The 27215-nt window shown below is 41.1% G+C and overlaps 1 protein-coding gene across 1 annotated transcript in view; it reads right to left on the minus strand.

The window, feature by feature from the left end:
- ALK (ALK receptor tyrosine kinase) overlaps positions 1 to 27215 on the minus strand; it is a 756061-nt gene that overhangs the window by 505130 nt on the left and 223716 nt on the right. Inside the window, exon 4 of the mRNA XM_061210871.1 lies at positions 23355 to 23519. Coding sequence (XP_061066854.1) covers positions 23355 to 23519 — 165 coding nt within the window. The remainder of the gene's footprint in view (positions 1 to 23354; positions 23520 to 27215) is intronic.

Here is a 27215-nt window from a genome sequence, read left to right on the forward strand (position 1 = left end):
TCTGTGTGTCAGCCAATCCTGCTGATCCGGCCTATTCTGCCTCCAGAGTTGTATATGTGAAGGATGCATTCGCTTTTGAGGAGAAACAGAAGTTGAGGAGGGAAGAGGGCCACAGGACACAAGGATAGAAGACAGATGGAAAAGGAAAGACAGAAAAAATAAGAGAAAGGAATGAAGAACTCATGTGAAGGCTGGACAATTGTTGTTGATCTCTGGAGGGCTGCCAAGCCCAAAGAATTGAGACTATTACCTTCTCCAAATTCTTCATTTTGAAACACTGATTATTTTGATTGTTCTATATTTTAATATGCTCAATGTTTTTGATGTAATTTATATTTAAAGACTAAATAGGGAAGAATCTGTGTTAAGAGCTTGGACATGGGAGGGATAGCAGCAATGCACTGATTCCCCCCACACTTGGCAGCTCCCTGAGTACATACCGCTGTTGGAATGGATACCTTTGGGGTATAAATGCAGTCCCTTAATAAATGAAGAAAAATAATTCTTAGGAGAGGCAGAGTATATAGTCTCAGGAATGATACCTGAATAATATTTTGCATTTGTGTTAGTGCAAGCAATATTGGAGGGGAAGGTATTGAACAGGAGCATCTTATGCCTTTGCTGCAGAAGTGAATTTAATTCTACTTCAGAATGAGAAGACCATTCTTATTTGAAGCATTCGCATTTTAGACCATTCTAATTTTATTTACAAGGAGCAAATAATTCTTTATTGCCAGCATAATATTTCAAATACCTCTTCCATTGCTTCCCAGTGCAGAGAATGCCAATCACATCAGACAGAAGACAGGTGCCAAAGAGAACACAAGTGCAGGTTGGGGTACTCCACAACAGAGACACAGGGAGCTGCCACACCATGCATGCAGCCAGTTTCATTAACAAGTAAGTCTAGTAAATCAAGTAAATCCAGCATACTTCCAAATAATAACAGCTTCCACAAAAAATTAGCTAAGAAAGAACTGATACCAAATAAATATGTTTCGATTAAGTGTGACTAGCAATTAGTACTAAAAATTCTAAAGCAAGAAGTGGAGAGAATCAAGATAGATCATAATGCTTTAGATAAGAAAAACCTAGACTATTACAAGAGCAACCAGGTAAAAGGTCCTTACCAATCCTTCAGTGGTAGATTTGAAAATGTGCACAGTCCTTCTCAGCAAATTCTTTTGTCACGTCAAAAAAGTCTTAAATATGTTATACATGGACACCTGGGCCAAATAAGGCTTTTAGGGTCAAGATTCTTAAATCAAGACAGAGCAGTACCCCTTGCTTTGGACTGCTGTGGCTGGGATGTCTGTTATTAGGCTGGGCTATGTGTTATCTGCTATGCAGAGTGGTCCTGTTTACAGAGTGGTCTCTTGTGCATTATTTCCATTCATTTTTATAACAAGTCAGGAAAGAGAGCCACAGAGATAAAATGACCCCCAGGTCTCTCTTCAACTTACATTAGACCAGTCTTTCTCCATCTTGAATGAGTAAAGATTATCTTTCCACTCTAAATAGAATTACACTGTAGTTATCCCCATTCAAGAGAATTTTATTTTATTCCTCTTTGCTAGGTCTTGGCTTTCCCTCAATTCTCTTCAAGCATAAATTCCAAGCGGTTCATAGCTTTTCTTAAACAGAGCCCATATTTCTTTAAGATGGGTCTTATCTGAACCATCTGATATATAGAAATCAGTGAGGCTAAAAAATCCAGATAATACTAATAAAAAGCCTTAATAAGAGGAAGTAGAAAACCAGAAAGACAACTCCACATGCTCTTAGAGGCTATCTAGTCCCTACGCACTCAATTTACCAACTGAAAAACTGAGGCCTGAGTTTGCATGTTAGCCAAGGGCAGCCCACCACTCTCAACTCTCAGCACAATGCTCCCTACGTTTCTGAAAGGGCAGTTCTGGTTGCAGTAACCGGATTCCATCTTCTCATACTGATTGAATCGCTATGTAGCCCAGATGGCAAGCTTCATGCTGTGGCTGCCTGAGGCAGCACTCCTTGCCCTGGCCGTCTGCAGAGAAGACATGGGTGAGAGTAGCCTTCCCCAGATCCTTCTGAAGACACTGCCCTTACGAGATACCACAGTGGATAGGTTGTGTCATGGAACAGAGGGAGCCTCCTCAGCATCACTGGTGTGTGCACAATGCCCTGAACTTCTGAATACTGTCAGACATCTAATGAGAGTAAGTCTTATGTAGGAGTAGCCTGGGAAGCACGGTGTTTTATGAAGAATTTGATATAATGGAAAAAATATGAAATTCGGTATTCAAAAACTGGAATTCAAAACCTGGCTCTGCCACATTCCAGCTTTGTAGACTTTGTAGATGAGCAACTTACTTCATCTCTCTGAGCTTCCATCTGTGGGTCAAGAAATATGCAGTGGTTAAGAATCTGCCTGCCAGTGCAGAGGACACAGGTTTGAGCCCTGGTCCAGGAAGATCCCACATGCTGCGGAGCAACTAAGCCCGTGCGCCACAACTACTGAGCCTGCGCGCTAGAGCCCATGAACAGCAACTACTGAGCCCGCGTGCTGCAACTACCGAAGCCCATGTGCCTAGAGCCCGTGCTCCGCAACAAGAGAAGCCACTGCAATGAGAAGCCCTCACACCGCAACGAAGAGTAGTCCCCGCTTGCCCCAACTAGAGAAAGCCTGCATGCCTCAGTGAAGACCCAACACAGCCAAAAATAAATAAAATAAAAATAAATTATAAAAAGAAAGAAATATTTAGTGAATGTCTATTTTATTCTGGGCACTGGGCCAGGCTCCTGAGACATCACAATGAATGAGAAAGACCCAGTTTCTTCTGGGTAAACATGGGACATCATAATGAATGAAAAAGACCCAGTTTCCTCTCTTAAAGCCTACTATTTAGCCTTAGTTTACCAACCTATACATTAGGGACACTAACACTACCTGTCTCGTTGTTTTATGAGAATCAAAGGTGATCATGGATGGAAAATCACTTTGCAGACTATAGCTCTTTCCAGTTTCTCTTGAGACAGAGCTCAGGGCCTGACTGGCAGCCACTCACCACAGGCTCTGCATGTGTATTTTCACTGCATCTTCCAGCCACCTCTCACTGGAGCTTCATAGCAACTGTCCTGGGCAGCATCACAGCTTCCTTCCACGGCTGAGGTAGCCTCACCCCAGCTCCTCCATTTTGAGAAATGAGCCTCTCCAGGTACTAGCCTGGGGTGCCTTCAGTCCTTCTTACCCACAGGAGCCAGGCTCCCAGATGCAGCTGCATACTTCTGGCCTCAGCTCCTGCTGCTGCTCTTTCTGTTCCATTTCTGGTCCACAGAGATGTTTGCCCTGTTCCCTGTACAGGGGGAAGTCTACAGACTGCCTTCCCAGCAATAACTCAAAGGACATCTTCTACAGTAACTGCAAGGAAATGTGCCTCTAAGGCCCAGTCAGTCCTCTGAGCCCTGTTCTTTCCAGAATGGTGCCTCAAAAGCATATGACTTTTCCTCCAGACTTCCTCAAGACCAGCAGTACTAGTTTCCTATGGCTGCTATTACAAATTATCAGAAACTTAGTGGCTTAAAGAAATACAAATTTATTATCTTACAGTTCAGGAGGTCAGAAGTCTAAAATGAGTTGGTGGGCTATGTTCCTTCTGGATGAGATTCAAGGGCAAATCTATTTTCTTACTTCTTCTGGCTTCATTCCTTCTCTCATGGCCTCTTCCTCCATCTTCAACACCAGCAGCTGCTGTGTTGCCACTTTACGTGGAACTGTTTCCCCCTTTTGATTTTAGGTGTCCCTTGACTTAGATTTTAATCTACAGTGCCCTGCCTTCAGTAGGGGATTACCAATTGTTGATTTAGGGAAGAAATATACAATTCAAAGAATAAATGGAATTTAAAAATTGATACAAATAGAACATAATTAAATGATTTCGAGGTCTGGGCAAGATGGCGGAAGAGTAAGACGCGGAGATCACCTTCCTTCCCACAGATACAGTAGAAATGCATCTACACGTGGAACTGCTCCTACAGAACACCCACTGAACACTGGCAGGAGACGTCAGACCTCCCAAAAGGCAAGAAAATCCCCACGTACTTGGGTAGGGCAAAAGAAAAAAGAAATAACAGAGACAAAAGAATAGGGACGGGACCTGCACCAGTGGGAGGGAGCTGTGAAGGAGGAAAGGTTTCCACACACTAGGAAGCCCCTTCGCGGGCAGAGACTGCGGGTAGCAGAGGGGGGAAGCTTCAGAGCCACGGAGGAGAGCGCAGCCACAGTGGTGCGGAGGGCAAAGCGGAGAGATTCCCGCACAGAGGAGCGGTGCCGACCAGCACTCACCAGCCCGAGAGGCTTGTCTGCTCAGCCGCCGGGGCGGGCGGGGGCTGGGAGCTGAGGCTCGGGCTTCGGTGCTAGCCGGGAGGGACTCCGGGAAAAAGACTGCAGCTCCCGAAGAGGCAAGAGACTTTTTCTTGCGTCTTTGTTTCGCGGCACGCAAGGAGAGGGGATTCAGAGCGCCGCCTAAACGAGCTCCAGAGACAGGCACGAGCCGCGGCTATCAGCGCGGACCCCAGAGGCGGGCGCAAGCCGCGGCTCTCAGCGTGGACCCCAGAGGTGGGTGCGAGCCGCGGTTATCAGCGCGGACCCCAGAGACGGGCATGAGACGCTAAGGCTGCTGCTGCCGCCACCAAAAAGCCTGTGTGCGAGCACAGGTCACTCTCCACACCGCCCCTCCCGGGAGCCAGTGCAGCCCGCCACGGCCAGGCTCCCGTGATCCAGGGACAACTTCCCCGGGAGAACGCACGGCGCGCCTCAGGCTGCTGCAACGTCACGCTGGCTTCTGCCGCCGCAGGCTCGCCCCGCCTCCTCCGTACCGCTCCCTCCCCCCGGCCTGACTGAGCCAGAGCCCCCGCATCAGCTGCTCCTTTAACCCCGTTCTGTCTGGGTGGGGAACAGACGCCCTCAGGCGACCTACATGCAGAGGCGGGTCCAAATCCAAAGCTGAACCCCGGGAGCTGTACGAACAAAGAAGAGAAAGGGAAATCTCTCCCAGCAGCCTCAGAAGCAGCGGATTAAAGCTCCACAAACAACTTGATGTGCCTGCATCTGTTGAATACCTGAATAGACAATGAATCATCCCAAATTTAGGAGGTGGACTTTGGGAGCAGGATATATTAATTTTTCCCCTTTTCCTTTTTTTGTGAGTGTATATGTGTATGCTTCTGGGTGAGATTTTGTCTGTATAGCTTTGCTCTCACCGTTAGTCCTAGGGTTAGGTCCGTCCGTTTTTTTTTTTTTTTTTTTTACATAAAAAAAATTTTTTTTTCCTAATAAATGTTTTCTTAATAATTTATTCCTTATTTTCTATTTTTAAAAAATTAAAAAAATTTTTCTTAATAAGTTTTTTCATATTTTTTATTTTAAAAAATTAAAAAATTTTTTTCTTAATAATTTTTTTATTTTTTATTATAAAAAATTAATAAATCTATTTTTAAAAATTAAAAAAAATTTTTTTCTTAATAAATTTATTCTTAATAATTTTTTTCTTATTTTTTATTATAATAGATTTATTTTATTTTATTTTATCCTCTTTCTTTCTTTCTTTCTATTTTTTCTCCCTTTTATTCTGAGCCGTGTGGATGAAAGGCTCTTGGTGCTCCAGCCAGGCATCAGGGCTGTGCCTCTGAGGTGGGAGAGCCAACTTCAGGACACTGGTCCACAAGAGACCTCCCAGCTCCACGTAATACCGAACGGTGAAAATCTCTCAGAGATCTCCATCTCTACATCAAGACCCAGCTTCACTCAACGACCAGCAAGCTTCAGTGCTGGATACCCTATGCCAAACAACTAGCAAGACAGGAACACAGCCCCATCCATTAACAGAGAGGCTGCCTAAAATCATAATAAGGCCACAGACACCTCAAAACACACCACCAGACGTGGACGTGCCCACCAGAAAGACAAGATCCAACCTCATCCACCAGAACACAGGCACTAGTCCCCTCCACCAGGAAGCCTACACAACCCACTGAACCAACCTTAGTCACTGGGGACAGATACCAAAAACAACGGGAACTATGAACCTGCAGCCTGTGAAAAGGAGACCCCAAACACAGTAAGATAAGCAAAATGAGAAGACAAAAAAACACACAGCAGCTGAAGGAGCAGGGTCAAAACACACCAGACCTAACAAATGAAGAGGAAATAGGCAGTCTACCTGAAAAAGAATTCAGAATAATGATAGTAAAGATGATCCAAAATCTTGGAAATAGAATAGACAAAATGCAAGAAACATTTAACAAGGACGTAGAAGAACTAAAGAGGAACCAAGCAACGATGAAAAACACAATAAATGAAATTAAAAATACTCTAGACGGGATCAATAGCAGAATAACTAAGGCAGAAGAACGGATAAGTGACCTGGAAGATAAAATAGTGGAAATAAGTACTGCAGACCAGAATAAAGAAAAAAGAATGAAAAGAACTGAGGACATTCTCAGAGACCTCTGGGACAACATTAAACGCACCAACATTCGAATCATAGGGGTCCCAGAAGAAGAAGAGAAAAAGAAAGGGACTGAGAAAATATTTGAAGAGATTATAGTTGAAAACTTCCCTAATATGGGAAAGGAAATAGTTAATCAAGTCCTGGAAGCACAGAGAGTCCCATACAGGATAAATCCAAGGAGAAACACACCAAGACACATATTAATCAAACTATCAAAAATTAAATATAAAGAAAACATATTAAAAGCAGCAAGGGAAAAACAACAAATAACACACAAGGGCATCCCCATAAGGTTAACAGCTGATCTTTCAGCAGAAACTCTGCAAGCCAGAAGGGAGTGGCAGGATATACTTAAAGTGATGAAGGAGAAAAACCTACAACCAAGGTTGCTCTACCCAGCAAGGATCTCATTCAGATTTGATGGAGAAATTAAAACCTTTACAGACAAGCAAAAGCTGAGAGAGTTCAGCACCACCAAACCAGCTTTACAACAAATGCTAAAGGAACTTCTCTAGGCAAGAAACACAAGAGAAGGAAAACACCTACAATAACAAACCCAAAACATTTAAGAAAATGGGAATAGGAAAATACATATCGATAATTACCTTAAATGTAAATGGATTAAATGCTCCCACCAAAAGACACAGACTGGCTGAATGGATACAAAAACAAGACCCATATATATGCTGTCTACAAGAGACCCATTTCAGACCTAGAGACACATACAGACTGAAAGTGAGGGGATGGAAAAAGATATTCCATGCAAATGGAAATCAAAAGAAAGCTGGAGTAGCAATTCTCATATCAGACAAAATAGACTTTAAAATAAAGACTATTACAAGAGACAAAGAAGGACACTATATAATGATCAAGGGATCGATCCAAGAGGAAGGTATAACAATTGTAAATATTTATGCACCCAACATAGGAGCACCTCAATACATAAGGCAAATACTAACAGCCATAAAAGGGGAAATCGACAGTAACACAATCATAGTAGGGGACTTTAACACCCCACTTTCACCAATGGACAGATCATCCAAAATGAAAATAAATAAGGAAACACAAGCTTTAAATGATACATTAAACAAGATGGACTTAATTGATATTTATAGGACATTCCACCCAAAAACAACAGAATACACATTTTTCTCAAGTGCTCATGGAACATTCTCCAGGATAGATCATATCTTGGGTCACAAATCAAGCCTTGGTAAATTAAAAAAAATTGAAATCGTAACAAGTATCTTTTCCGACCACAACGCTATGAGACTAGATATCAATTACAGGAAAAGATCTGTAAAAAATACAAACACATGGAGGCTACACAATACACTACTTAATAACGAAGTGATCACTGAAGAAATCAAAGGGGAAATCAAAAAATACCTAGAAACAAATGACAATGGAGACACGACGACCCAAAACCTATGGGATGCAGTAAAAGCAGTTCTAAGAGGGAAGTTTATAGCAATACAAGCCTACAGCAAGAAACAGGAAACATCTCGAATAAACAACCTAACCTTGCACCTAAAGCAATTAGAGAAGAAGAACAAAAAAACCCCAAAGCTAGCAGAAGGAAAGAAATCATAAAGATCAGATCAGAAATAAATGAAAAAGAAATGAAGGAAACAATAGCAAAAATCAATGAAACTAAAAGCTGGTTCTTTGAGAAGATAAACAAAATTGATAAACCATTAGCCAGACTCATCAAGAGAAAAAGGGAGAAGACTCAAATCAATAGAATTAGAAATGAAAAAGGAGAAGTAACCACTGACACTGCAGAAATACAAACGATCATGAGAGATTACTACAAGCAACTCTATGCCAATAAAATGGACAACCTGGAAGAAATGGACAGATTCTTAGAAATGCACAACCTGCCGAGACTGAACCAGGAAGAAATAGAAAATATGAACAGACCAATCACAAGCACTGAAATTGAGACTGTGATTAAAAATCTTCCAACACACAAAAGCCCAGGACCAGATCGCTTCACAGGCGAATTCTATCAAACATTTAGAGAAGAGCTAACACCTATCCTTCTCAAACTCTTCCAAGATATAGCAGAGGGAGGAACACTCCCCAACTCATTCTACGAGGCCACCATCACCCTGATACCAAAACCAGACAAAGATGTCACAAAGAAAGAAAACTACAGGCCAATATCACTGATGAACATAGATGCAAAAATCCTCAACAAAATACTAGCAAACAGAATCCAACAGCACATTAAAAGGATTATACACCATGATCAAGTGGGGTTTATTCCAGGAATGCAAGGATTCTTCAATATACGCAAATCAATCAACGTGATACATCATATTAACAAATTGAAGGAGAAAAACCATATGATCATCTCAATAGATGCAGAGAAAGCTTTCGACAAAATTCAACACCCAATTATGATAAAAGTCCTGCAGAAAGTAGGCATAGAGGGAACTTTTCTCAACATAATAAAGGCCGTATATGACAAACCCACAGCCAACATTGTCCTCAATGGTGAAAAAGTGAAACCATTTCCACTAAGATCAGGAACAAGACAAGGTTGCCCACTCTCACCACTATTATTCAACATAGTTTTGGAAGTGTTAGCCACAGCAATCAGAGAAGAAAAAGAAATAAAAGGAATCCAAATCGGAAAAGCAGAAGTAAAGCTGTCACTGTTTGCAGATGACATGATACTATACATAGAGAATCCTAAAGATGCTACCAGAAAACTACTAGAGCTAATCAATGAATTTGGTAAAGTAGCAGGATACAAAATTAATGCACAGAAATCTCTTGCATTCCTATATACTAATGATGAAAAATCTGAAAGTGAAATTAAGAAAACACTCCCGTTTACCATTGCAACAAAAAGAATAAAATATCTAGGAATAAACCTACCTAAGGAGACAAAAGACCTGTATGCAGAAAATTATAGGACACTGATGAAAGAAATTAAAGATGATACAAATAGATGGAGAGATATACCATGTTCTTGGATTGGAAGAATCAACATTGTGAAAATGACTATACTACCCAAAGCAATCCACAGATTCAATGCAATCCCTATCAAACGACCACTGGCATTTTTCACCGAACTAGAACAAAAAATTTCACAATTTGTATGGAAACACAAAAGACCCCGAATAGCCAAAGCAATCTTGAGAACGAAAAATGGAGCTGGAGGAATCAGGCTCCCTGACTTCAGACTATATTACAAAGCTACAGTAATCAAGACAGTTTGGTACTGGCACAAAAACAGAAATATAGATCAATGGAACAGGATAGAAAGCCCAGAGATAAGCCCACGCACATATGGTCACCTTATCTTTGATAAAGGAGGCAAGCATATACAGTGGAGAAAAGACAGCCTCTTCAATAAGTGGTGCTGGGAAAATTGGACAGGTACATGTAAAAGTATGAAATTAGAACACTCCCTGACACCATACACAAAAATAAACTCAAAATGGATTAAAGACCTAAGTGTAAGGCCAGACACTATCAAACTCTTAGAGGAAAACATAGGCAGAACACTCTATGACATAAATCACAGCAAGATCCTTTTTGACCCAGGTCCTAGAGAAATGGAAATAAAAACACAAATAAACAAATGGGACCTAATGAAACTTAAAAGCTTTTGCACAGCAAAGGAAACCATAAACAAGACAAAAAGACAACCCTCAGAAAATATTTGCAAATGAAGCAACTGACAAAGCAACTGACAAAGGATTAATCTCCAAGATTTACAAGCAGCTCATGCAGCTCAATAACAAAAAAACAAACAACCCAATCCAAAAATGGGCAGAAGACCTAAATAGACATTTCTCCAAAGAAGAGATACAGATTGCCAACAGACACATGAAAGAATGCTCAACATCATTAATCATTAGAGAAAGGCAAATCAAAACTACAATGAGGTATCATCTCACACCGGTCAGAATGGCCATCATCAAAAAATCTACAAACAATAAATGCTGGAGAGGGTGTGGAGAAAAGGGAACCCTATTGCACTGTTGGTGGGAATGTAAATTGATACAGCCACTATGGAGAACAGTATGGAGGTTCCTTAAAAAACTAAAAATAGAACTACCATTCGACCCAGCAATCCCACTACTGGGCATATACCCTGAGAAAACCATAATTCACAAAGAGTCATGTACCAAAATATTCATTGCAGCTCTGTTTACAATAGCCAGGACATGGAAGCAACCTAGGTGTCCATCATCGGATGAATGGATAAAGAAGATGTGGCACATATATACAATGGAATATTACTCAGCCATAAAAAGAAATGAAATGGAGGTATTTGTAATGAGGTGGATGGAGTTAGAGTCTGTCATACAGAGTGAAGTAAGTCAGAAAGAGAAAAAGAAATACAGTATGCTAACACATATATATGGAATCTAAGGAAAAAAAAAAAAAAAAGGTCATGAAGAACCTAGTGGCAAGATGGGAATAAAGACACAGACCTACTAGAGAATGGAGTTGAGGATATGGGGAGGGGGAGGGGTGAGATGTGACAGTGTGAGAGAGTGTCATGGACATATATACACTACCAAATGTAAAACAGATAGCTAGTGGGAAGTATCCGCATAGCACAGGGAGATCAGCTCGGTGCTTTGTGACCACCTAGAGGGGTGGGATAGGGAGGGTGGGAGGGAGGGAGATGCAAGAGGGAAGAGATATGGGAACATATGTATATGTATAACTGATTCACTTTGTTATAAAGCAGAAACTAACACACCATTGTAAAGCACTTATACTTCAATAAAGATGTTTAAAAAAAAAAATGATTTCAAATCTCTGTCTCTCTCTGACCTCTGATTCCATCATCACATCTTCTCTGACTCTCGCTCTCCTGCCTCCATCTTTGACTTATCAGGACACTTGTGCTTCCATTCGGCTCATCTGGCAAATCCAGGATAATCTCATCTGCAAAGTCCCTTTTGCCATGTAAGGAAACATATTCATAGGTTCTGGGGATTAGGGTTTCTTTGGGTGGCCATAATTTTATCTGCCACACCAGCCCACAGCACTATGCTGTGAACACTCCTCAGGCTTGCTAGTCTCTCAAAGAGCTCCTTTTTCTTCCCTCCAGAGTGCCATATAGGTTTCCAGAGGCAATGCCCCATCTTGATGCTGTGGTCTGAAGAGTGACTTGAGCCATGAGGGTGTCCAGCTTCCAGAACCCATGGCTAAATCTTGGGGAATGGGTATATCTCTTGAGGCCGGTGGGGATTTCTGTGGCTCACAAATTTTGTGCCAGGTATATGGCTATCCTTTGTATTGGATATGTCTACACCCAGTCTTATATCAGAGCAGGAAATAGCCTTAGTGACAATCTAGTCTAAGACCTTTACCTTACAAATGAGGAACCTACAGCCCAGAGAGGTAAAGTGACATCCCTTATGGCAAAGTTGGGACAAGAGTCCAGGTCCCTTTTCCCTCCAACTCTTGGCTCCCTTTCTTACTTCACATGCCTTGTGGGCAGGGTTGTTAGATTCAGCTAAGGAAGGGCACAATCTTCATCAGACAACCATAATCCAACCCTTCCCACTGAAGGCTTCCTGTAGAAGGCAGAGGCAACACCCTGGAAGAGGCCCATTCTGATGGGGAGGCAAGAAATACTTCACCAGACACCCTGAAAACATGCCAACTCATTAAGGCAAATCCCTCTCTGGAGCTCAAGGTCCAGCTGCCAGGTTGGCACCAGAATCTCATTAGGATGAAAGAATCACAAGTCACAGCTTGTTGAGGGGTCAAGATCTAAGTCCCAGTGACCTGATTGCTCAGGAGATGAGGAAACACATTTCTGTAAGCAGAACCAGGGAACTAATATGGCCTCTCATGGTGAGTTCCAGAAGAAGGGCAGGGATAAGAGGCTACAAATAGCCCCAGTGACCTTAGTGTGATGAGAAGTTGTGTTCCTATGAAATGCATGACTACCCAGAACCCTTCTGATACATCTGAAGGGGCAAAGACTGAATAGAAATAGGACACGCTGATGTCACTCCTGCTTACATGCTGCATTTGGCCCCTGGGTACATGCTGAGCCTTATGCACAAGCGGTCACCCTTCGTAACCCTTCAAGGATAAGCGGAGCGGAAAGAGGGTGGGGTGGGGGTGCCCTGGATGTGTGAGCTGCTGTGAACGGCTGGTGCCCTGTCACCTGCTCAGGCAGGAACGCAGCCTGCTTGTCCCTCTGCTTGTCTGTCTCACCCAAGCCAGCACAGCTGGATTTTTTGGTTGTTGTCGTGGCAGAAAATAGTTAACATGTTTTAACATTTTTTTTCCCCAAAGAAGTCTAAAGTAATTCAATAAGACATAGCCTCAAATGAGAATTTTTTATCCCCTTATATTAAAAAACAATGACATGTTTTATCTTATTATAAAAGTAGTACCTGCTTATGGACTCAAATTTGGAAAATACCAAGAGCACATAGGAGAGAATAAAAATCACTGATAATTGAGTCATCTAGAAATAACCTCTGCTACTATGTTAGTATATTTCTTTATAAGACTTTTTTTCTTATATACATAGAGTTTTCTCTTTTATAAAACAAGTTATATAACACACATTGTTTAACCTTTTTTTAAAAAATCTAATAATAGGCCTTGAATACTTTCCCATATTATTATTTTTATATAGCATAAATATAATGGCTGCATAATATTTAGGTATACTATATTTTATTTAACTAAATCCTTATTGTTTGAGCATTTAAATGATTTCTAGTTTTTCACCATCATAAACAACACCCCCAAGATACCTTTTTAGATAAGCCAGTAGAAAATATTTGGTTGCAACCCTGTTCCTCAGGTCTGTCAGGTAGTCTATAGAGAAAAATATCTTTTGATTCTTGATGGTGAGTTAGTACATTAATAGCACTTAGACAAGAAGTGATTCCTTTCCTTTTCAAACCATATAGATTCTGAAAAAAGAGACTAAATGGTCTTTGAAACTCAGAGAGACCACAAGAGCTAAACCTGTCTGGAAGGCCTTCTTGATGGAGAGTGCCCAGCCAGCACAGCTCAGGACATGATAGGTGAATAGACAGGGGGAAGTCTGCCCAGAAGGCTTCTTAAAGGACTGGAAAGGGACAGAGATATCAATGACTCTGGGGCTGGGTGACATGCCTTAGCAAACCCTGAAGTCCAATCCCATTTATAGAGGACAGATGTCCTGAGGTGGTCTCCAAAGTGTGTGCATGATTATATTTATTTTAATTTAAAGAAGAAACAAAATAAGCTTTACCAATAGTATTATACAGCTAGAAACAAATATATGCATATAATTGATGAATACATACATAGCAGGGGTGCTCAGAAATATTTTACTAATGGGGCATACAATAAAATAAAGTTTAGAGACCACTGCCTTAAATCAGAAACTTCATAGTAGACAGAGTGAGCAGAATAGGAAGGGAGCTTCAGCGGAACACTCGACATAGATAGACAGTCCCAGTTTGGATCACCCCATTTGATGTAAGTGAAAAGAAAGGAACATTGTACTGTCCTGGAGTGTGTGTGTGTGTGTGTATGTGTGTGTGTGTGTGTGTGTGTGTGTGTGTATTTCCGATTACATGTTTCTTCTATTCCAGTTTGCCTATCTCTCCTGACTGCTCTCCCAGCTTCAACATCCTGCTAAAACCAGAGGTCTTTGCTAAAGACTGATTATACAGACAAAGTGAGGGGAGCAATTATTGACCACCAGAAGCTAGGAAAGAGGTATGGAATGGATCCTCCTGCAGAACCTCCAGAAGGTACCAAACATACCAACACTTTGATTTCAGACTGCTGGCTTCCAGAACTGGAAAACATTAATTTCTGTTTTTTGTTTTAAATAAATTTATTTATTTTATTTTATTTATTTTATTTTTGGCTGCGTCGGGTCTTTGTTGCTGCGCACGGGCTTTTCTCTGGTTGCAGCGAGCGGGGGCTACTCTTCGTTGTGGTGTGCGGGCTACTCATTGCCGTGGTTTCTCTTGTTGTGGAGTACAGGCTCTAGGCATCTGGGCTTCAGTAGTTGTGGCTCACGGGCTCTAGAGTGCAGGATCAGTAGTTGTGGTGCACAGGCTTAGTTGCTCCGCGGCATGTGGGATCTTCCCGGACCAGGGATCAAACCCGTGTCCCCTGCATTGGCAGGTGGATTCTTAACCACTGTGCCACCAGGGAAGCCCAATTTCTGTTGTTTTAAGCCACCCAGTTTGTGTTCATTTGTTGCAGCAACTACTAGAATCCAACACAGAACGGTACAACAGGAGTGGACCAAAAGGCTAAATGACCCCACTCTGGCACTGCAGTACCTTGTCATCTGTGGCAGCTTCGCTAGGCATTTCAGAGCTCCAGAACAGTATTTCTCAACTTTTTGAAAACTAAGCTACTTAGATAAACAGGAAAATCTCAGTAGCAGAGTTCCATCCAGGCCCTCCACCAAAACCAAAACAAAAGAAAGCAGAAACTTGAGAATCACTGCCCTGGAAGAGAATTGAGTTGATACAGGAAGACTGTAGACTCCCAGTTGAGTCTACTCCCATTCTTCCTGTGTATGCATATGAGTGAGGGGTTGGGGAGGAGTTTTGGGGAGGAACTGCTAATCTGTTGCCCATTTTAAAGCTAGAGCTTAAGAGCCGCTGCCTAAAATCATAATGAGGTCACAGACACCCCAAAACACACCACTGGACACAGTCCTGCCCACTAGAAAGACAACATCCAGCCTCATCCGCCAGAACACAGTCCCCTCCACCAGGAAGCCTACACAACCCACTGAACCAACCTTAGCCACTAGGGGCAGACACCAAAAACAACGGGAATTATGAACCTGCAGCCTGTGAAAAGGAGACCCCAAACACAGTAAGTTAAACAAAATGACCTGGAAGATAAAACAGTGGAAATAACTACCGCAGAGCAGAATAAAGAAAAAGAAATGAAAAGAATTGAGGACAGTCTTAGAGACGTTAAAATAAAGACAGTTACAAGAGATAAGGAGGGACACTACATAATGATCAAAGGATCAATCCAAGAAGAAGATAGAACAATTGTAAATATTTATGCTGCCAACATAGGAGCACCTCAATACATAAGGCAAATGCTAACAGCCATAAAAGGCAAAATCTACAGTAACACAATCATAGTAGGGGACTTTACCACCCCACTTTCACCAATGGACAGATCATCCAAAATGAAAATACATAAGGAAACACAAGCTTTAAATGATACATTAAACAAGATGGACTTAATTGATAAGACATTCCAACCAAAAACAACAGAATACACTTTCTTCTCAAGTGCTCATGGAACATTCTCCAGGACAGACCATTTCTTGGGTCACAAATCAAGCCTTAGTAAATTTAAGAAAATTGAAATCATATCAAGTATCTTTTCCGACCACAACGCTATGAGACTAGATATCAATCACAGGAAAAAATCGGTAAAAAATACAAACACACGGAGGCTAAACAATACACTACTAAATAACCAAGAGATCACTGAAGAAATCAAAGAGGAAATCAAAAAATACCTAGAAACAAATGACAATGAAAACACAACGACCCAAAACCTATGGGATGCAGCAAAAGCAGTTCTAGGAGGGAAGTTTATAGCAATACAATCCTACCTCAAGGAACAAGAAACACCTCAAATAAACAACCTAACATTACACCTAAAACAATTAGAGAAAGAAGAACAAAAAAACCCCGAAGTTAGCAGAAGGAAAGAAATCATAAAGATCAGATCAGAAGTAAATGAAAAAGAAATGAAGGAAACAATAGCACAGATCAATAAAACTGAAAGCTGGTTCTTTGAGAAGATAAACAAAATTGATAAACCATTAGCCAGACTCATCAAGAAAAAAAGGGAGAAGACTCAAATCAGTAGAATTAGAAATGAAAAAGGAGAAGTAACAACTGACACTGCAGAAATACAAAGGATCACGAGAGATTACTACAAGTAACTATATGCCAATAAAATGGACAACATGGAAGAAATGGACACATTCTTAGAAAAGTACAACCTTCCAAGACTGAACCAGGAAGAAATAGAAAATATAAACAGACCAATCACAAGCACTGAAATTGAGACTGTGATTAAAAATCTTCCAACACACAAAAGCCCAGGACCAGATGGCTTCACAGGTGACTTCTATCAAACATTTAGAGAAGAGCTAACACCTATCCTTCTCAAACTTTTCCAAAATATAGCAGAGGGAGGAACACTCCCCAACTCATTCTATGAGGCCACCATCACCCTGGTACCAAAACCAGACAAAGATGTCACAAAGAAAGAAAACTACACGCCAATATCACTGATGAACATAGATGGAAAAATCCTCAACAGAATACTAGCAAACAGAATCCAACAGCACATCAAAAGGATCATACACTATGATCAAGTGGGGTTTATCCCAGGAATGCAAGGATTCTTCAATATACGCAAATCAATCAATGTGATACACCATATTAACAAACTGAAGAATAAAAACCATATGATCATCTCAATAGATGCAGAAAAAGCTTTCGACAAAATTCAACACCTATTTATGATAAAAACCCTCCAGACAGTAGGCATAGAGGGAACTTTCCTCAATATAATAAAGGCCATATATGACAAGGCCATATATGACAAACCCACAGCCAACATCGTTCTCAATGGTGAAAAACTGAAATGATTTCCACTAAGATCAGGAACAAGACAAGGTTGCCCACTCTCACCACTATTATTCAACATAGTTTTGGAAGTTTTAGCCACAGCAATCAGAGAAGAAAAAGAAATAAAAGGAATCCAAATCAGAAGAGAAGAAGTTAAGCTGTCACTGTTTGCAGATGACATGATACTATACATAGAGAATCCTAAAGATGCTACCAGAAAACTACTAGAGTTAATCAATGAATTTGGTAAAGTAGCAGGATACAAAATTAATGCACAGAAGTCTCTTGCATTTCTCTACACTAATGATGAAAAATCTGAAAGAGAAATTAAGGAAACACTCCCATTTACCACCACAACAAAAAGAATAAAATGCCTAGGAATAAACCTGCCTAAGGAGACAAAAGACCTGTAGGCAGATAACTATAAGACACTGATGAAAGAAATTAAAGAAGATACAAGTAGATGGAGAGATATACCATGTTCTTGGATTGGAAGAATCAACATTGTGAAAATGACTATACTACCCAAAGCAATCCACAGATTCAATGCAATCCCTATCAAACGACCACTGGCATTTTTCACCAAACTAGAACAAAAAATTTCACAAGTTGTATGGAAACACAAAAGACCCTGAATAGCCAAAGCAATCTTGAGAAAGAAAAACGGAGCTGGGGGAATCAGGCTCCTGGACTTCAGACTATACTACAAAGCTACAGTAATCAAGACAGTATGGTACTGGCACAAAAACAGAAATATAGATCAATGGAACAGGATAGAAAGCCCAGAGATAAACCCACACACATATGGTCACCTTATCTTTGATAAAGGAGGCAAGAATATACAATGGAGAAAAGACAGCCTCTTCAGTAAGTGGTGCTGGGGAAACTGGACAGCTACATGTAAAAGAATGAAATTAGAAAACTCCCTAACACCATACACAAAAATAAACTCAAAATGGATTAAAGACCTAAGAGTAAGGCCAGACACTATCAAACTCTTAGAGGAAAACATAGGCAGAACACTCTATGACCTAAGTCACAGCAAGACCCTTTCTGACCCACCTCCTAGAGAAATGAAAATAAAAACAAAAATAATCAAATGGGACCTAATGAAACTTAAAAGCTTTTGCACAGGAAAGGAAACCATAAACAAGACAAAAAGACAACCCTCAGAATGGGAGGAAATATTTGCAAATGAAGCAACTGACAGAGCATTAATCTCCAAAATTTACAAGCAGCTCATGCAGCTCAATATCAAAAAAACAAACAACCCAATCCAAAAATAGGCAGAAGACCTAAACAGACATTTCTCCAAAGAAGATATACAGATGGCCAACAAAGACATGAAAGGATGCTCAACATCACTAATCATTAGAGAAATGAAAATCAAAACTACAATGAGGTAACACCTAACACCAGTTAGAATGGCCATCATCAAAAAATCTACAAACAATAAATGCTGGAGAGGGTGTGGAGAAAAGGGAACCCTATTGCACTGTTGGTGGGAATGTAAATTGATACAGCCACTATGGAGAACAGTATGGAGGTTCCTTAAAAAACTAAAAATAGAACTACCATATGACCCAGCAATCCCACTACTGGGCATATACCCTGAGAAAACCATAATTCAAAAAGAGTCATGTACCACAATGTTCACTGCAGCTCTATTTACAATAGCAGGACACGGAAGCAACCTAAGTGTCCATCGACAGATGAATGGATAAAGAAGATGTGGCACATATATACAATGGAATATCACTCAGCCATAAAAGGAAACGAAATTGAGTTATTTGTAGTGAGGTGGATGGACCTAGAGTCTGTCATACAGAGTGAAGTAAGTCAGAAAGAGAAAAACAAATACCGTATGCTAACACATATATATGGAATTTGAGGGGAAAAAAAAAAGGTTCTGAAGAATGTAGGGGCAGGACAGGAATAAAGACACAGACGTAGAGAATGGACTTGAGGACATGGGGCGGGGGATGGATAAGCTGGGATGAAGTGAGAGAGTGGCATGGACTTATATATACTACCAAATGTAAAATAGATAGCTAGTGGGAAGCAGCCGCATAGCTCAGGGAGATCAGCTCGGTACTTTGTGACTACCTAGAGGGGTGGGATAGGGAGGATGGGAGGGAGACACAAGAGGGAGGAGACATGGGGATATATGTATATGTATAGCTGATTCACTTTGTTATAAAGCAGAAACTAATACACCATTGTAAAGCAATTATACTCCAATAAAGATGTGAAGAAAAAAAAAAGCTAGAGCTTAGCTAGACATCAAAATCTTATCTTGCTAGAGAAGAAAAATATGTTCCCTTGTCTACATTGCAAAACACCAGAAGTAGTAGACATTAAACATGGCCCTGACACTTCTTAAAAAGTCATAGAATGCCTCAACCTGATGATTCCTCAAGATTTTATTAATCTATAATATTGTGTTCCATCAAGATCATCACTTTTTATTATCTTGCTGCTCTGAATTGTTTCTCCCTTATTATTCTCAGCTACAGGGGCCATAAATTAAATTCATTCAGAATTTATATTCCTACAGTTCATTATCTATGATTGGTATTATCTCACTGCCTTTCTCTGTCCCTTCTATATCCCCTGACAAGAAATATTGTAATAGAGTCTAAATACCATCCAACCAATTAATGTTGAGTTTAAAAAACAAACAAACAAACCAAAAAAAAACACCTCTATTGACTACATTGCCCTAAAGGGCACTCCATCACTCCTTCTTATCTCCACCAATGGTATTATTTCTGCCAAAATGACAGAGAAAGTGAGATTCTAAAGATTTGAGAGTTAGGCCCTTGCTTTGCTGCTGTCTGAATTGGGCACGTCATTTTCTCTCTCCTCACCTTCACCTCTTTCCCTGCAGGTCAAGGGACATTACAATACATCAGCCTGCTTCATGAGGAGCAACCCTACTTCAGGGAACAAACAGATAGCGATGTAATCGGTTGACTCAAAAATCAATGAGTGATCCATTACTGGAAATTTTGAACACCTCTCAGTGACCTTCCAGAAGCATCCCTACAAAAGCTGGGAGGATGGTCTCTTGTTTCTAAGAATGACCAAGGCTGTGGAATATAGATCCCTCCATTAGACCCTAAGAAAAATAAACACAAGTATCCGACAATGGTGAGATTCCCCCAAGTTATGTTTGGATGTGTTTGTTCAGTAAAGAACTTGATAAAATGAACTGGTATATCCACAGCGGCTTTGTCATGGTTGTTCCCATCATCATCTTCAGTGATGTGAGATTCTACCACGCTAGGAAGAGTGGTGATTTTTCAGAGAGATGGAAGTTGGCAATACTTACTAAAAAGTGGAGATTCGAATCCTGGCTGATTCATCTAATGGGAAATGGTTCACATTCAGTGCATGGTCTGGCCCTTGGGACTCAGCTTTATAGAAACATAAAGGCCTCAATATATTTCCACAGTCAGGACCACTGAGAAGTGAGTATTTCTTTCTTCCCTCCTCTCCTTCCTTTTTTTTCTCACAGTACACGGAGTAACATGCAGATGCCAAAGATCATAAGATAGAGGATGGAGGAGGAGAAACAGGTCAGAGAGTGGCAATACATAATCTATTGGCTCTGCTTTAAAAATTGTTTAAAAATTTAAAAAGCACTGATCTTCAAAGTTATAAAGTCTGACACCACAACACCTGTGGACAATTGCCACTTGTCCCTCTCTCCTGATCTCACTGAACTGCGATCACAATTCAATCGTTATCAGATAAAAAAACCGTACAATGACCAAAAATGCATGTACTGCCAGGACTGTTTCTAGAGGTTAGGAATTGGGATCCAGAGACATCCCTAGGGGTGGCTGAATGGGAGTACGCCTGAAAGAGTGTCCACACCAATAGTACAGTAAACCTCAGAATCACCTGAGAAACTTACACAACCATAAAATAAAACAGAGTCCCATAGAAATCAAAGCTGCAATGACATACTGTATTCCATCCACCAGATGAACAAAAATGACAAAGTCTGGCAATACCGGGTACTGGTGAGATGTAGAATCCCGGATATACTAATACATCACTAGAGGGAGTATAACTTGGTGTCACCACTTTGGAAAATACATTGGATTATCTATTGAAATGGAAGCTGTACCTTGTGACCCAGAAATTCCACTCCAAGTTCTATGCTCTAGAGAAACTCTTGGACGTGCATACGCACCAAGAGGCATGCACAAAAATGCTGACAGTAGTGTTGTTGGTAATAGCAAAAACCTGGAAACAACCCAAATATCTAATGACAGTGGAAGAGATAAATTGTGGTATTTTTCTGCAATGGATTCAAAACAAAATGAACCACAGCTACATGCATCAAAATGAACAAATCACAGAACAACAACATTATTCCATTTATATAACAGGTTGCAAACCTAATCTATATGTTGTTTGAGGCTATATACATAAGTGGTAAGGCGACAAAGGAAGCAAATGAATGATTAACACAAAGTGCAGGATAATATTTACCTCTGGGGAAAGGGAGAGATTTTTGATCTAGGTGGGGGATAGAAGAGATTGTAAAGGGACTGACAACATTCAAACTCCTACACTTGGTGATGAGAATAAAAGTACTGATTTTATTGTAACCTTTAATCTTTGCATATATGTTATATCTACTTTTTTGCACATGCTAGATTTTATAATAAAATTTTAAAATCTATAGATTTCTAGGTTCTATCTCAGATCTACTGAATCAGAATTAGGCTATAGCGCTTAGGAAGTATTTTTTTATAAGTTCTCCAGAAGATTCGGATGCATTATTGGGTTAAGAGCACACACCTACACACATACACACCCCACGTTACACAACAGTATCCAGATGAAAGCAGCTTAAAATATGTATCAAAGTCAAGAAATTTCAAGAGAGTCATAAAAATGGAAAAGGTCAGCCTGGGAGAGTGTGTAGAAAAGAAAGGTGCCTCACAGTTCAGGGCTCAAGGCTGATGGAGAAGCCTGGGAGCATTAGTTACTAGTTATTAGTCTCCCATGAGCGTACTTGAGCCCTGCCCCTGTTAGTTTCCCAAGAGCATCTGCCTGAGATAATCACCCCTAAGAACTGGGCCCACAGCAGGCTGTCACCACAGCTTTCGCTACAAAGACAGAAACATGATATGGTGAAAAGTATTCTGGTCTATGACACATCACGGCAGACATCTAGACCTGGACCCACATGTATAAGCTGATCTTTAGCAAGTCGCTTCCCCTCTCTGAGCCCTAGCTTTCCCATCTGTCCTGACTCCCTCACAAAATTGGAATCCAATGAGACAGTGCAGTTGGAAGGGCTTTGCAAACTGAAAATACTACTCTGAATGTCCAGTAAGTCCAGTACTATGTCAGTTATCATTTCTTCCTGAAAGTTAGAAATATAGGCGGTCTATTCTGGGTCAGTAGAGTTTTCTGGGTCCAAGGAATTGGGAGCTCTAAGATTTGCCTTAAAGAGACCTGAGGCAGGGCTAGGGCTTAGTGCCTCCACGTCTCTCTCTAAAGACTCAGCAAATATTTAACAAGCACCCACTACTTATCCTCAGCTTACCTTTTCCAGTCCTGATAATTTAGAAGAAGAGGATGTTCATAAACAGCAAAGAACTACTGGAAGCACCTTGCAGAACTAATATGCAGTCTAAATATTCATTAATGGCTTTGAAACTAACATTTAAGTCAGTTATACAACACCTTCCAAATTAGGATTGCCAGATTTAGCAAATAAAAATGCACAACACTCAATTACATTTGAATTTTTTAGTATAATTTGAATAATTTTTAAGTACAAGTATGTCCCAACTATTGCATGAGACATACTTATACTAAAAAATCATTTGTTATTCAATGGAAGCTTAAAGTTAACTGGGTGTCCTGTGTTTTAACTGGCAACCCCATTCCAAATGAACAAACAGATTAACATTTTCTTCTGTATCTTACCTTGGGAAATCTGCATGAAAGAGAGCTATGAAATCCTATTTTCTTTCATTGATAAGAGAGTAAAGGGTTGGATTGATCCTGAAATTGGACTTGCAACCTCCTCTTCCTTGTATAGCCCAAGAAGACATGGAGAGGCACAGATATTACAAACAGGTTTCAAAGGAAACAGGACAGAACAGGGGTGGAGAAGCCTCAACATTTCAAACAGAAATAGACATCCCAGCCCCATCCTGGCCCATCTGGGACACTTTTCAGTGGCCCCTACCCTTACCTCTGGGCATCTCCTTGGAGTGCTCCTCTTCAGGCCCATCCAACAGGTCCATCTGGGAAGCCTCCTCGGAAGGGACACGGCGCCAGGACCAGCTCTGGTTCCCAAGGTTGTGCAGTGGAGGGGAATACTCCAGCTCACAGGGGAAGTCAAAGCTGCACTCCAGACCTGCAAGGACAGCCAATGGTCAGTGGAGTAAACTGTCTCCCAAATGTGACCTTCCAGCTCCACTCCTCCACTCCAGGAAGTTGGCCTCCATCTCACCCACAACCTTCACCCTAATGAGGTGTGGCAGGCTGTCAATTCCACAGGTGGCTGAGCTCCACATGGATGAAAAGGAGACTAAAAGAGAAAAAAACTGTTCTTTATATAACTCAGATTATGGGAGGTATCCTCACAGAAGGCAGGTAAAAAAAGAGCTAAACAAGTTGGACCATGAGAAGTTTTGCATCTTGTAAGGTTACCTGGTGACATGGAGAGGGCCTGAGGTCAAGTGGGCAGAGCCTGGCTTTGCAACCAGATGGGTCTGAATCTAAGTCAGGCAAGAAAATTAACCTCTCTGGCCTGAAATTTCCTCACTTGTACACTGGGGATGATAATTTCTACCTCTGGAGATTGCTGTAAGAACTAGTAGGATAATTCATTATCTATACATGTGAGTCTGGTCCACAGTTGATGCTCAGGAGAAATCCTCATCAGGATCCTAACTGAGAAGAGAAGGCCAAAGGGAACTTAAGCTACTCACAACCCTGTTTACAGCCCTATAATCTATTCTTCAACCACCCTCCAGAGAGGAGTGCCAAGGCTGTGATAGCTAATCTGAGTTTATTCTCTCTTGGGGAGGGAATGGGGAAGCTCACTGGGTAAGGAGAGAGAGAAGAGGCAGAAAGAGGCTGTGTCCTGGGACTTTGTGTGATCGCTTTCTGGACTTCTTTGCATGAATCATCCTTGTGTCCAACCATTCCACGTCTGCCCTACTTTTAGGATACACTCACCTTCTCTTTCCCTTGCCTTGCTCATTGTTTATTACCCAAAGTGGCTGAAGTACTTTGTACCTAGAAGGCTCTCAATGCTCACTGATGGATCAATAGAATATGTGCCAAAAACCAAATTAGTCATCCACCCTTTACTTCATCATCTCCCTTTAGCTCTGGGGATGTGAAGAAAGGGAAAATTTGATATAAAGACCATTGGATGGGAATATGGGGAATTTGATTGGTATCCAGGCTTGGCCAGTCTCTTCTCACATGTGGAACTTGGTGCCCTCATCCGTAAATAAGAGGTTTAGACTTGATGATTCTAGAAACAAGTACCCAGTGAAACCTGGGTTCCAGCACCAACTCTGCCGCTGATTTGCTGGTTACCTTGAATAAGCCACTTAACCTCTCTGGGCCTTAAATTCATCAAATACAGAATGAGACCCACACTAGATGTCTTCTAAAGCTCCTTCCTGATTTGACTTTTTTTTTTTTAACATCTTTATTGGAGTATAATTACTTTACAATGTTGTATTAGTTTCTGCTGTATAACAAAGTGAATCAGCTATATGTATATCCCCTCCCTATCCCACCCCTCTAGGTGGTCACAAAGCACTGAGCTGATCTCCCCGTGTGATACAGCTGCTTCCCACTAGCTATCTATTTTACATTTGGTAGTGTATATATGTCAATGCTACTCTCTCACTTTGTCCCAGCTTACCCTTCCCCCTCCCCGTGTCCTCAAGTCCATTCTCTACCTCTGCGTCTTTATTCCTGCTGATTTGACTTTTTTAAGATTCCAAAGTCCTTGTTCTCAGAAGGGTTATAACTAATTTGATAAATCAATCTGTGCGGTGGTACTAATGAGTACTAACTCCCAATTATCATTGTGCATTTTAACAGCTGCTTCTGGAGCTACTGCTACCTTGATCTCCAAGATGAGTCTCCTGTTGGGAATTTCAGAAGGCAGAGGAGAAGTAGGGCCAAGTCTAGTGCAGGCAGCCAGTCACTGGAATGTCCTTTAGTTACACCATAGAAGATGGCCCTGCCCTGGAGTGGGAGCAAAATAATTCCCACTGACATTGGCCAAACGATCTAAGTTTAGGGGGGGAAGAAAAAAATCCTTCAATTACCCTTCTATTAAGTATCTTTCTACTTCTCAACCAGCAGAGATTTATGTACCAGCTGCTCTCCAGGAGCTGCCATCCTTCTGGTCCTAAGGTGAATACCACTCACCCTTTCACGATTCAGACAATTCACCTTTATAATGTCAAGCTGAAACAGGCAGAGCTAGCCTTGTTTGAGTTGACAGGCCACTTGCTGCCTACATATTTTGTCAGCCTTGAAGAACTTCTACCTGCCTCTGGGAGCTGAGCTGCTGCTATGAGTTGGTGCCCATGAATTGTAGGCTGTCTTAATCTTCAAGACTTGCTTGCCAGGAACCTGGTTTTGATAGCAGAATGCAAGGAGAAGAAAACCGATCCAACATTTTATACTTTGTAGCACAAAAATTATTCTTGTAACGAAAGGTGTAGCCATTAAACCTGGCTCCTCTGGGGATGATTAACAAGACCCATCCACATTAGTGAATGATCAAGTCAGAAGGTGGGAGACAAAGCTATTGGCCACCTCCATCCCACATCAACAATTACTGGTACCTTTCCCAAAGCTTCAACTTCTGAGGCCCATCCTCCATCTTGACTTTTCTTCTCCAATTAAAGTCATCCTGTTTCTTTTTGGGACAGAAGTGTGGCATGCCAGCTCAGACACTGCCTGGCAAATGCGCTCTGTGTGCATATTAGACAAACAGACAACAGCATATACAATCCCAGTCTCAAGTGCCATCAATCCTTGGATCTTTGAACTCTGGAGAGTCTGATAATCAGCTGTGTTTGGGTCAGACCCTGCCTAGTAAAACAAGCTAGGCAGATACTCCTGTTATCAAATGGGTTCATTTTGAAATTCTTGCCCTGAGGCAGCTTCTCTTTAGCTGTCAAAGATGTACTCTTTGGCTTTAAATAGGAATGGAGTTAACATTATTGCTCATTTTGGGTGAAGTCAGATTGGGCTTTTCTATATTCTGATTTAATTTCTTATAAAATTTCTACACAGGTTTCTCTCTCCTGAGCTAGCCTCTGTGCCTTTCGAGCAATAATACCTGGGATTTGTCTTCTCTAAAAACACCAGGTTAAGCCTCATTTTCCTTAGGCCTTTTCTGAGTTTCTAGACCTAGGGTGCTTCTTGGATCTCTCTCTTTAGCCCTCCTCTGACTCCGCCCCTTTGTGGTGGGCGCTGTAGAGTCTCTCCTACAGGCAGGACTCAGAGGGGCTAAGGGTTTCCGTGAGGTGTTCAGCCTTAAGCAACCCAATGGTTGAACAGGTCCATGCCCAAGGAGAGGGGCGGGAAATCACATTCACTGACCCTGGCTGTCTGCCAGGGACTGTGCTAAGGAGTTTCTTATATCACTGTATTTAATCTGCTGAACAAAACTGAGAAGGGAATTGTGTCTTCTCTTTAAAGCAGAGGAAACTGAGGCTCAGAAAGTTTACTCTGCTTGTACAAAGACCAAAGGACTACCCTAAGGCAGAGCCAGAATGTGACCCAGGGCTGGTTAATGCTGAAGATCTAGATGTTATTCATCACACCTCCACAGCTTCAGAATTTTAATCCAGGGCCAATAGATTAAATTAAATAATATATGAGAAACCTATGAAGTGCTATATTTCGGTTATTATTAGATACTAAGTCTGCAAACTTTTCATATCTGTAAAGGATTCTGTACTACCCTAAGGAGACAGATCTATATTTCCTCTGTGTCAGGTCCATTTTACAAAGTGACTGACCTTCAGAAGAATCCAGAGATTTCGACCTTCCTTTTTACATACCT

The sequence above is a fragment of the Eubalaena glacialis genome, chromosome 14, assembly GCF_028564815.1.
Source record: "Eubalaena glacialis isolate mEubGla1 chromosome 14, mEubGla1.1.hap2.+ XY, whole genome shotgun sequence".
In the NCBI taxonomy this organism is placed as follows: domain Eukaryota; kingdom Metazoa; phylum Chordata; class Mammalia; order Artiodactyla; family Balaenidae; genus Eubalaena; species Eubalaena glacialis.